This window comes from Nuphar pumila, chromosome 16, assembly GCF_984573655.1.
Source record: "Nuphar pumila chromosome 16, dmNupPumi1.hap1.1, whole genome shotgun sequence".
Classification (NCBI taxonomy): Eukaryota; Viridiplantae; Streptophyta; class Magnoliopsida; order Nymphaeales; family Nymphaeaceae; genus Nuphar; species Nuphar pumila.
In genome coordinates this window covers 79,964,146-79,977,146 of record NC_143264.1, presented here as the reverse complement: position 1 = coordinate 79,977,146, position 13,001 = coordinate 79,964,146, and the positions used below count along the sequence as shown (strand labels likewise).

At 35.7% G+C, this 13,001-nt stretch overlaps 1 protein-coding gene across 1 annotated transcript in view; it reads right to left on the bottom strand.

Annotated features, from left to right (window-relative positions):
- LOC149813786 (uncharacterized) overlaps positions 1-8,034 on the bottom strand; it is a 45,869-nt gene extending 37,835 nt beyond the window's left edge. Inside the window, exons 1-5 of the mRNA XM_089990931.1 lie at positions 7,766-8,034; positions 5,958-6,094; positions 5,260-5,415; positions 3,839-3,955; positions 3,670-3,754 (exon numbers count right to left, since the gene is read on the bottom strand). Of these exons, the coding sequence (XP_089847057.1) occupies positions 3,670-3,754; positions 3,839-3,955; positions 5,260-5,415; positions 5,958-6,067 (468 nt within the window). The 5' untranslated portion in view covers positions 6,068-6,094; positions 7,766-8,034. The remainder of the gene's footprint in view (positions 1-3,669; positions 3,755-3,838; positions 3,956-5,259; positions 5,416-5,957; positions 6,095-7,765) is intronic.
- Between the last annotated feature and the right edge of the window lie 4,967 nt (positions 8,035-13,001).

Sequence of the window (13,001 nt, the reverse complement as noted above, 5' to 3'; positions counted from 1 at the left end):
ATCGACTCCTTTGGGAGCCCCCTATGTGGCTCCTCTCTTGTGTTATAAATAGGGGTCTCCCCCTTTGTATTCTTTACTCCTTGGAGGAGCATTCGCTCCATTGTATTGGGTTTTTACCCTCTTCTTCCTTTTTTCTTCAATGATATTCAACTTATGACTTTAAGTCATATTTTGCCCCTTTTGTGGGTTTATGTGTTAGCACATTATGTGCTGGTGTTGTTCCCTTTAGTGGGTATATTCGCACTTCATGTGCATGTGTATGGGTTCATTATTGAACCTAATGTATTCATGCCACTTTCTAACAACTCAACCATCATGTTCTCAACTTGATAGTGTAAATTGTGAAAGTTCATATGTTTGGAGTTACTGATTCGGAAGATCAGAACACATAAAACCCCAAGTTACCAGCACAATTATCCTTTGCTTTCATAACAATGTCATGTTGTCAAGATAACACTTGGACACTAAAGTTCCGTGACATAGTCCAAGGCAAATTTTGCATTTTCTCTTTCCAAATTTTTAACTATTGTATAATAGTTTTTCCAGTATGTAACAGTACTGCAGACTGCTTGTGTACAATTCTTTACTTTTATTATCTGACAAGCATAATTATAAAGTTATGCAACATGCACCAAGTTAACACTGCTCAAATAACAAATCCTTGCTTCATACTAAACCAAACCAGATTCAACCAACCATACAAGACAGACCTAATCAAGCAAGTTTCAACATTTAAATGGAACTTGATGGTATTTGTCCATATCAGGAGTCTGCTATATGTGGGCTTCAAATCCTAGCAAACCAATCAAACTTACCAGATTATGGGTTCAAGTCCATGAATGACCGAGGCTAATGATAATAGTTTCACCAAGTTTAAATTGGACCAAACAGCAATATCTGAACCAAGAACCTCTCAGAATCATAGAGACATTTGTAGAGTAACATCCCACATTCACATCCAAGCTTGTTGGAAAAAGAATACTCCAAAACTTGGTGAAGTATTTGCATTAAACCATAAACACAAGCTAGGCTAATTACCATAGATCCATTGAGTAGAGTTGGTCAAAAACGCAATTGTTGAAGAAAGAATCCATCTATGTAACAATGGGTACTTCTACCAGGCTACGATTTTGATGTCACAACCATGTTGTATCCATACCAGTACTAGGTACACCTGGATATAGGTGAAGTGGTTTCAAACTTAACTCAACCCATTTCATTCAACTTATGATCCAATCAGTGTCTAATTTATGCTCGACATCAAAAGTGCTATCATCCTTTAAATCTAGATAATTTTGTAATGTGTAGCATGTTTATGTTTTTGCATGTGTTTGCATCTGTATACCCACATACCCATGTTTTCAGAAATTCCAGTGTTATATCTTTTGTACGCATGTCGTACCCCATTCCTGTATCCATGCAACACAGAAATCCCATAATCTTAGAAGTATGAATAGAAAAGCCAAAAATCTATCATGGACTCCAAATGTTGTTTGACAGATAAGCCATAAATTCCAACAGAGGGAGCTCCAAATGTGCTTTGTGATTGCTTTCCCTGCTCCAATAAGCTTATTGAACTGCCCATCCAGGATTGCCTCAAAAATAAGTCAATGTATCCCAAAGGGAAGAGAGAGGGTTGAGTCCGCAATCCCTTCTCCTCCGCCTGCCTGATTTGATTTGCCTCAAGAGGCTAAATTAGTCTTGCCACAGTTATAGGACACGGGCTGCCAACTAGGATGATGGTGGAAGATTGTTTTAACCAACAATAACCTCGATAATAACATAACCTTAGGGTGACAAGTCATGCATCCTAAGAAAGCAACCCAGTAGTCATGATCTTTGCCAAATGTACAATGGCTCTAGAAGAGGTGGGAAAAAAGCTTGGGCTAAACTCACTCATTAATAAAAAAGCAAAGCTTGGGATCAAGTAGAGCTCATTTAGATAGATAAGCCAAGCCCACTCATAAGGTTTAGGCTTGACAAAAGCTCAATCAGCTTAAGTTTTTTATTAAACGTGTAACGCATGAAATGAATAATATTAACACAAAAAAGGTACAATGGGAAGGGTGTTTTATCATGCAAGAGGTGACAGTTCAAGTCCCGAGCACTTCACTTTATGTAAAGGTTTAAAAGAAATAAATGTAGTTTTTTGTTAACACTTGGCTCGAGCTTGTGCTTATCGTTCTTCTACCAAGCCAAGCTTGAACAGCCCTAAACGAACTGAGCAGTCCTAGGCTACAGATTGAACTTAGGTGAAACCAAGTAACCTCAAACCAACTGCATAAAGGAACTGTGCTGAAACAAACTAAACCAAGCTGACCAACATTTATGGTCATACTCCTCTCAACCAAGATAACTTGCACCAATGTGTCATGTGCTATTAGTTTGGTAATTATGAATAACAAAATTAAGCTCTCAGCACACTAGGCAAGCCCCATGAATTATCAATGATTTAAAATTAAGATAAAGAATGGTGGGAATTGTCAACATAGAAAAGCAACTCATGATGAAACTAGTGGTAATGCTACCAACCTCTATACAATTGGAGCTCATCAAACAAAGCTTGACAAAAGCAAATGGACACGGGAAAAGTCAAATTAACCAATGCCAATGAACTACCAAAGAAAAAAAAAGATTAGATATAAGACCTTACAAATATACCATTAGCAACTCAAAATCTCAATAAAAAAACACAAAAAATTACAACCAAATAATAATATAAAGCTTAACCAATTCAATAAACCAAATATTCCAAGTGCCAACAACACACCATCCCCCTCCCTTTATCCACCTAGAAGGCAATGGTGTACCATATAGCATTGTGGCCTGTTAATGAGCATAACTTTATGCGTTACTACATGATGAAAAATCCACCATTTTGTAAGTTGACCATGCTCAAACTTATTACAAAGGTGTTTGAATGATCTAAATTTGTTTGAATGTACAGGAAGAAAAATCAACTTGAAAGTCATGGAAGCACTTAAACTTGAGGCCCCTTCCAAGTGGGTTTTTTCATGATGAAAGCAAAGTTTCTCTCTTTCCCAAGTTGACCATGCTCAGTCAACTCATTATAGAATATTTGAATGAACTAAAATTCTTTGAATGTACAGAACAAATAATCAACTTGAAAGTCAGGGAGCACTGAAATTTGAGATCCTTCCGAGTGGCAAGCAAATTTTAACAACCCTGGATGTTAAAATTTAAAATATAACCTGACGTGATGTTGCTTCAGCTGATAAACCTGCCTTATACAAGAAGGCATTTTCTCTTAATTAAATAGTTAAACAATAGGAAACAAAGCTAAAGCTAAGTCACATGGACTCGGCTAAAAGGTCGATGCACCCGTGTCAACACGCCTCGACACGGGTGCGGACACGGGTGCGGCTTCCGACAAGGGGCGGACACGGTCAACTAAGTGTCGGACTTGGTCAACGCACCGGGGCTGAGTCCGTCCACATTTTGGACTCAGTCAACTTTGACCAAGTCTATTTTTGTCCATTTATTAAAATTAATTTTGGACTCGGTCAACTTTGACCAAGTCCATTTATGATTGTTATGATATATATATATAGCATGTCTCTGTGTCCAAAATTTTTTAAATTGCTTCGTACCCATGTGACATAGAGCTAAAGAGATTATATGAATAAAAAATAGCTAACAACAGCATACCACCCAAGGAGTACGTCTATGTCCAGTCAACACTTTTAAGCAGTTTCCACTATGGCAATCAATTATCTTTACAGTGTGGTCACCACTGCACAATAATGCAGAAAAGCATGTCAGGTCAGGAACAAGCACAAACAAATGGATACAAATACAAAAGGCAGTACAAACTTACTGAGTTGAAGCTAGGGTCTTCCCATCAGGACTAAAAGCCGCAGCAATTGTTGACCTAGGAGGTGGAACCAAAGGGCAATACCTAGCAGACAAATGCCTCAATGACTCTGCTTCCACCCTGAAACATATAGAGAAAGTATTCTAAAATTTTAATAGAAGCCATAGGATGCTACAAAGATGTGCATCTGTTAACTTTGAAAAGTAAATGCCAGAACAGGAAAACCAAAATATCAGGAACTGAAATCAATGCATCTACCATTATGATTAATGTATCCTTTTGTGTGTGCGTGTGTGTATATATATATAGTTAATTATGAATATACATATTTATGTATACATCTTCATATACATAATATATGTATATATTTAAATATTATATATATAATTATATATATTACATATGTTTATATATATAGTATATATAGGAACTAAGCAGAGTTATCAGTCGAGGAAGCGAGAGCAGGAAGCGATACGGGAAGTGGAAGCGGAAAGCGAAGCACTTTCAAAATTTTAGGAAGCGAGAAGCATGGGACGACTTAAAAGAGAACCAGGAATCATCTCGGAACCAACCTAGGAAGCGAAGGGGAAGCGAAAAAAGAGAAAAAAATACAAAAAATTGAAAAAAGGGGGAAGCGAGCTTCCCCAAAATAGAAAGTGTGCTTCCCAAATTTTTTTGTGCTTTCCTGCGCATTTTGGAAGCACGACGTTTTGCGCTTCCGAAACGCACTTTGGGGAAGTGTGCTTCTCTACTCTATATGACATTTCCGGTAACTCTGGGACTAAGTCAAACAAGTTGACTTAGTCCCAATGGCTAGAATTCTAGCCATTGGGAGCTTAGTCAAATGGCTAGAATTCTAGCCGTTGGGAGCTTAGTCAAACTTGTTTGACTAAGCTCCCAATAGCTAGATTTCTAACCATGTCTCCCTTGGTTATTTGAGAGGACTTTTTTCCTCTCTTCCTTCACTTCTTCCTGTCCTTCTCCTCTATAAACAAGGATGTGTGTGTATGTGTAAGGGTTGAGAGAGTGATGGGTAGTATTAGGTTTGTGTGTTATTTTTTAGTGTATTTGTAGTGAGGTTTGAATGTAAATTTTTTTTTTGTATTTTTAATGTCCATTATGAATAAAGATGTTCATTCACCAATGGAATTTCCTTTTATATTTTTAATGTCCATTATAAATAGAGTTATTCATTCATATTTTCATGTGTGTCTTTTTAGCTCTTAAGTTTGTGTCCAAATGTATAATATTTTGATTCTTGGAGTTCATCATGAAGTGCATTGGAATCCATACCATTTTGTGACATCTACACGCATGGTCTAGAATGATATTGACTTCTTCCCATAACACAACATTATAACAAATTTGATTATAAAAATATTAAAGCATTAACACAAACACTTGAGAGGGGAATTGTGCAGCACCAGGAAAGAAGACGTTGTCTTGCATCTGTCACTTCACATCGTGCCCTGCAAAAATTTGCATCCTGACTAGCAGCATCACCCCAGAGTCTTTTTGCTGACCTCTTTACTCGAGGAGAAATTTCCCTCCAAGCTAGCAACTGAAACACATTGCTACCACTGAAAGAGCACATAAAAACCAGTCAGAATACTCAGTCGTAATGTAGTTTCATCAATTGCTTCTGCTCAAACCATTGTGACAATCATCACACGAGACCACTTGAAGCAATATTTAACTGTGAAAAGACTCTTCTGAAGTGAACCCCAAAGTTAAAAATTCATATTCTCACACATGGATACAAAGTGCCAGAAACTTCTATAGAATTTTCTATTTCATGAAATAAACCCCAAATTTAAAAATTTGTATTTGCCTTACATAAAAACATAAGTTTTATATGCATAGACATATTTGATATTTGCATACATATATACATGCATGCATACGTATGTACACAAGAATAATGTCATTTATGAACAACTTTTATTAAACAAGACACATTCACTAGGCACCCCAAAATAAAGGAACAGGCAGCATTAAATGGCCATGAATCAGAAAGAGACAACACAAAGCCTTACAACTTATATTTGTTACTGTTGTGCAGACACTTTCAACATACTATTTAGTAAGTCATACTACCCTGCTGCAAAAAATCAGTTCTCACCTCTGTCTAGTGCATGAATGAGTCTGAGGTTCAGAGTACTCTCGGGATGAATTGGTGCGCAAAGTTGAAGTTGAAAGCACATTAGTGTCATCTGACCAAGATTGAGTCATTTCTTTCTTTAAGACACATGCTCCTTCCTATGCATTGGATCATTAAAACAAGATATCATGTGATATGTCCAAACTAAAAAACTTCTGAACCAAGCATGATAAATCACAAAACGAAGGTATAACTTAAACCCAAATCATATTCATGTTCACCACATACAACTTAACAGGCTTATTTAACCATACAAGACACTGCTCTCAAAAAAAATGGTATTCCTGTAATAAAATAACAAAGAAAAAGCTGTTTATTTCTCTTCTTTGAGGAAAGCATGGGTAACAAATAATGGTATGATATGATTTGAAAAGCTCATCTCATCAATATATCAACCTGATGCCAAGAATAACTATGTTTACAGTTAATGCAATCAGGCAATATCAATACTGCAGAAAGGTGACATACATTTTAGTCAATCCCAACTGCAAAGCATTATATCAAGAACAGAATTTTAGTTATAATAATAATAAAAGCAGTGCTCACACCACTAGCACACAGTTGGCACCGACGAATTGCATTGGCTATCTTGCCACTAAGACACATGCAGAAACCTTTGTAAAATGTTGACATAAAGAGTCTATGTAGGTAAAATGGAACAAATGAACCAGGCACAAGTACAACTAGATACCGAGGTAAATATTACATATAGCTCTTCAGGAGGACTTATGCTAATAATTAATAAAAGATGACCAAGGAAACATCGCATTTGACACATCAGAGGGGTTGTTCCATTTGGAAATGTGACAGAGCGAACAAGTTCCTTAGATTACATATAGCTACAGGGTGTGCTAACAGAAAAAGGAATCAACATATTTGTTTGCATCATATGGTGCCAGGCATGAATGCTCGACATTGTGCCCAAAAAAAGATGAAGATAAGTGATACAATGGCATAATTAACTCATGAGCAAGAACCCAAGAAACGGATTAAATGATCAAGCTGCTCTGACCTTACACCCAAACATCAGAATTATACCAATGCCTCGATAGCAAGGAACTTTAGGACCCGACAATGGAAAAAAGCTATTAACAGGACAAGTTCAGGCCAATGGAAATCAACACGAATCCCCTGTGACAATCTCGCAATTCAGCTACACAAAACATCCCCAATACAAAGACAAATATTAACTATTCGCCAAACTACAAAAAACTCAAAAAGATGCTTTTAGCCACACGTTCACTATGCTCAAAACAAAAAAATATCAATTTACAACCATCTAATTGAACGTCGCCCGCCACATACATCACCAATCCTCCACGGTTACCGTTCGTAGATTGAGCTACTGCAATGGAAACGATTTATTTCACTTGCACGTCCTTTTTCGCCCATTCCCGACTCGCAATTCTGATCCCCCCTCCCCTCCAAAACCCAAACGAAATGCGAAAACAGCAAACCCAAAACCAAAATACGAGAAACAAAAAGGATCGTGGCTCCAATCTTCCCTCCAAACTCACTCGCCCTAAAGAAACCATCCACCAGAACAAACTCCCCTAAAATGATCTAAAAACCTTTCTACTCTTCGATACAATTCTCAATTATCGACGCACGACCCGACCACCCGCGCAATATTGAACTCCCCCATTCCAGAATTTCCCAATTCCGACGCGGAATTTTCAATTGAATTCGTACGATTGGATCACAATCGACACAAAGCACAAATTCCGATGAAAACTGTGAAGCGATCGCTGTATGGGAAGGAGAAATACCTCTATGCGGGTTTTACGATCTTAGATCCGCGCCAGCAACGAGCAGAAACCAGAAAGAGAGAGATGGATAAGGAGAGAGACAAGAAGACTGGTCGTGGTCGTCGGAAGAAGGAGACTCTCTCTCTCTCTCTCTCTCTCTCTCTCTCTCTCTCTGGACGTGGATTTTGAAAACCCTAAGGAGGAGAAAGGAAGACGAAGAGAGGAAGAAAGAAGAATCTAAGAAGGGAGGCTCCTACGTCGAATGCAGCGGTTTCCAAGAACAGAGCCGCGTAAAAATGGCCCTTTTTCATATGAATTTAACGTTTATGCCACGCCATGCCTTTTTTTTCTTAATCTTAAAAGGGGATTTTTTTTTTAAAGAAATTTGAGAAGTAGGGAGAATTTACAGAAGAGTCCGCGCTTCGATTTGCTATTTGCAAAAAAACACCTTAAGTGCACGGGAATCATCTAGGAAAAGTGAACCGAGGTCGAAAAACTTTACTATTTTTTCGGCCTTTCCAAACAAGCAAAATATTTTGCTGAAAAAATGTTTTGAAAAAAGTACAACTTTTGATAGAAAAGGGTGGTAATCAAGTCAAATTTGAATGAAAAAAAATGTTTAGCTGAGAAACCTTTTTATGAACAGGGTAAAACGCTTCTCGCGTATATTAGGTTTCTTGTATTATTATTTATATTTATTATATTTTTAGATAAAGTAATAGAGTGATATATTCCTGGTATTTTTATCAAAAAGTCGGTTATTTTAGTATCTCAAGATTTTCCTGAGAACTATATTTGTGACACTGGCTGCCATCGATCATTCTCGAATGGGCCGATGGCTAATGAGTTTGTTTTTGTTTGTTGCAGTGCGTTTGGATGGGTAAAAAGAATTTTAATTGATTTTTTTGGGGGGAAAAAAAGCAAAATTGGTAGACTTGTTGCTTGTTGAAAATTCAAATTATTACCTGATTGGGTTTTGTTTGTTTGAAACAATGATGTAGATGACCATCGTTTTTATTGAAAATATCACTGTTAACCGCAAGTCAAAGAATATAACTAAGATGGCCAAATTATTGTTTACTTTACACTTTTGCCCTTTGTCACCTACAAATTTAGGCATCTGATTTTTCAGTCAACACTCGATTTTTTCAGACACAATCCCTGATTTTTCTATGTATGGTGCCTGGTTTTTTGAGGAGACAATTTTTTTTCTTTTCTTCGACAGAGAAAGCTATGGTTAGGCAGACTCCTAACAGTTATACAACTATACCATTGGGATTCTAACTTGCAACGTTTCACAAGGTGGCTCGCACTAGCTGCTCCTGCCAGACAAGCGGAGCACGTGACCAAGGAAGCAGATCAGGTCATGTTGAACATGAGCGTTTTGGTTCATGCCGACATCGTGGCCGTCTGTTTGCATTTTGGATGAATGCCACATGGTTTTGTTGGCTTTTGAGTTTTTTAAAAATACAAATCGTATGGCCACGATGTTGGCATGAGCAAAAACTCTCATGTTCAGCATGACCTGATCTGCTTCCCATGACCAAGGCATCTATTGTGTAAGGCGACATAAGGGGTAAAATTATCAACAACAAAAATCAAGTTGCCTTGTTTGACATATTTTGGGTAGTGAATTAGATATATTTCTTTAGTTTGGCGAAAAACAATGAATTATGCCAAAAAGTGAGAAAGCTCTACCTCATTTCCGGGTTTTTTTATTTATTAAGTTAAGCGCGTTACAAACAACACGTATTTAGTTGGTGAAATCCTTTCGTTTTGGTTCACGCCGACATCGTGGCCGTCTGTTTGCATTTTGGATGAATGCCACATGGTTTTGTTGGCTTTTGAGATTTTTTTAAAATACAAATCCTATGGCCACGATGTTGACATGATCAAAAACTCTCATGTTCAGCATGACCTGATCTGCTTCCCATGACCAAGGCATCTATTTTGTAAGGCCACATAAGGGGTAAAATTGTCAACAACAAAAATCAAGTTGTCCTGTTTGACATATTTTGAGTAGTGAATTAGATATATTTCTTTAGTTTGGCTAAAAACAATGAATTATGGCAAAAAGTGAGAAACCTCTACCTCATTTCCGTTTTTTTATTTATTTATTAAGTTAAGCCCGTTACAAACCACACGTATTTAGTTGGTGAAATCCTTGAACTCGTGACTTCTCTTCGGCCTGGTGATGTTCACAGGTTGGCCCTACCAAACGAGTAAAGCCGGTGGCAATTATCATCGAGGGATGTGATAAGGAGATATACATTGAAAAAAAGACCGTAATATCTTCATTTTGAAAATAATATCTTACAAATAAGGTATTCAAGTTAACAGCTATTTGCAAATAACTGCTCAATTGAAACATTGTTACATTTAAGTGCATGTTTTATCCTCATGCATTTCAAATACCCACCTAAAGTGCAAAATAACGTTTTTGTCATTTTCTAATGAAAACAGCACAACTTTTTGCCTTTCATTAAATATCGTATAGTGGCAGCATTTTACCCAAATGACTGTGATCGACATTATGTGATTGTTTTGCAAAGAAAATTTTCCAAACAAACAATAAGTTATATGCTTTATGTTACAACAATGTCATATCTAAATACTTTATCTGGAAGAAGTTCAAAATTACCCCTAGAGTTCTGGCACTAATAACAAAAAACACATAAGTTTATGCTTTGGTAATTAAAAACATATATTCTTCAAATTATTTTGGGATATCATTGAGCTAAGTCGAAATAATTGGATAAAGCTATGTCACAAAGTCGACGTGGGCACAAGGACTCGTGATGTGGGTTGAACTTGCAAGTTTGAAAATTTATAGGAAAACAATAAACAATTACACATGATTATATTTTTTATCAATAAAAACTAGTTTTTGATATTTTTTAGATTAAAAATATATATTTTTATTGAAATAATATTCAAAACAACTAATAATATTAAAATATTAATCATACATGTCCATGTCCATGTCCATGTCCACTTGCGTCAGCGTGTCCAATTATGAAACTCCATCAAAATGGTGTGTCCCTATGATAAGGATAAAGCTATTGATTTACATTTTTAGATACTTCAATCTTGACCAAGTCATTGTATGCCAGGAATCATGTGTTAGAATAGAGTGTTTTTGTTTTATTTCAAAGTAATTCTAACTTTAACTTCATTATTTGCCTTCAAAACAACATTCTCAAGTTTTTTTTTCAAAATATCAAATAAACCAAAGGATTCTAATTTTCAACAAAAAAAGGTAATTATGACAGGAAAATAGAGAGTTATGACCAAAATAAGGGGATTTATTCAATAAAAAAAAATTAGGTATGACACAATTAGAGTTCAATTTTCTCACAAAAACTATATAAATTGGGTTTGCACTTAAAAGATAAATTAAAGTTGTGAATTTTAGATTTTCAACTTATCAAATTGTGTCTCAATCTCACACTCGAATAGAGAATTATGAAAAAAACAAGTAGGCCTATCATAATATATATGAAGTACGACCTAATATGAAATGTGAATATACGAAATTCCTATATCTAGTCCCTAAAAAGTTTCTTAAAGCCCTGTTCATGCCCCTCAAATCTTATTTTCTCACAAAACCCTAAAAGCCCCTCCTATTGTCTTAAAAACAAGACTTAATAATTTCTTAAGGATTGTTCTCATCTTAGAATCATTGAACTTGATAAATCTTAAGATGCTTAACTATTAAGCTAAGTGACTTCAACCAATAAGATTCAACATAGAAAACAATAACCAAAGAAAAATAAATCTTAAAATCCTCAATCAATAATATTTTTTCATGTTTTCTAAAGGTGAATCCAAATACTTGGACTCACCCAATAAGATTACGATTCGCATCCAACAATAAATCTATAAATAGGGACCCCATATCCCTAGTCTAATATCAAGATCTAGAACCATAGTAAGAAATCCCTATTATGTTGAGGGTCCATCCTAGCCTAGCTCAACCTTACTATGTGGAGCCCACTAGCCAGCTATCCTAGTTTTAGGTTCAATCTTGGGGTCCATCTTACCATACCTAAATCTCCCTAAGCTCAAGTCTTGTGGAGGTGCTCCTAGATTCTCATCACACTCATTATCATTATAGAAAATGGCTACCTAAGCTTGAGGTGAAATTCAAAATTTTATGCATATTTTATTATATTTATTTAATATAAAAAGTATAAATTATTGTAACGTTTAGCATATCATGGAATGGTGACCGTGGTAGGATCGCTTATCTAAACTTCAGAATCAAAGATATTTGGGATTTTAGCATTGCAATGTTTGGATCAACCCTATATACAAAATTCATTTTTTGTTTTACTTTTCTATAGTGACCTTGCCCTGTTGACAATATCATATTTATCTGTTTGTGAGTTATATCATCATGTTCTAAGTCATTGGAAAATAGACATTCGGAGCTACATTTTTCATTTTTTACACGAGTTCAAATTATGCCCAAAAGGCATCTGAAGATGCATGAGTATAAAGAAACCGATCAATTTTCTTATTGTTTTATGTTGAGTTGCTCTTGCTTTTTGGATCATATTCAATACTCTAATTTTGAAAATCAGTGCTTTCACATATGTTGGAAAGTTGAGGTTATAATCTAAGCCTCTTATAATTAAAGTCATAATAAAAAACTCATATGGGGTCATCGTTTATGAGTTGCAAAACCAATGAATTTTGATATGAAGTCGGTGGTCATCAATCAATCAATCTTTCAAAAGTCAAATTTTTCCAACCACACGTCATATCAAGGTGATATTAGTGTCATTAGAAAGCTGATTTTATGTTTTTTTATGTTCTTTTTACTGTTTTTCCTTTTTTTGTGTGTGTGATGACTGAGAAATAAAGTAGGTCAATCAGAACTGTTACCCAAATACATGTTTTCTCCTATCATAGGTGTGCTTTTGGGGATATATCTTAACACCCATTTATTGTTTCTAGCAAGTCAAGTGTTGTTTAAAATATATTAGTCATGTTTTTCTATTATTTTAGAAATTTTAATAGATCTTGTTGTTTTCTTAGCTTAAAATAAGTGTTAAGTTCTAAATTTGATGATGGGACTACAAAATCAAATTCTACTCCCTGACTTTTGGATTAGATTTTGCTTTTTAGGTATTGGAATCTAGCAATTCCAACACACTAAGTTTGTGAATCATTGTGATATTATTATGGTGTGCTTTTGTATTGTGTTCTGATTTGAACATATTCCATGGATATGTTCTTTTCTGGGTCCATT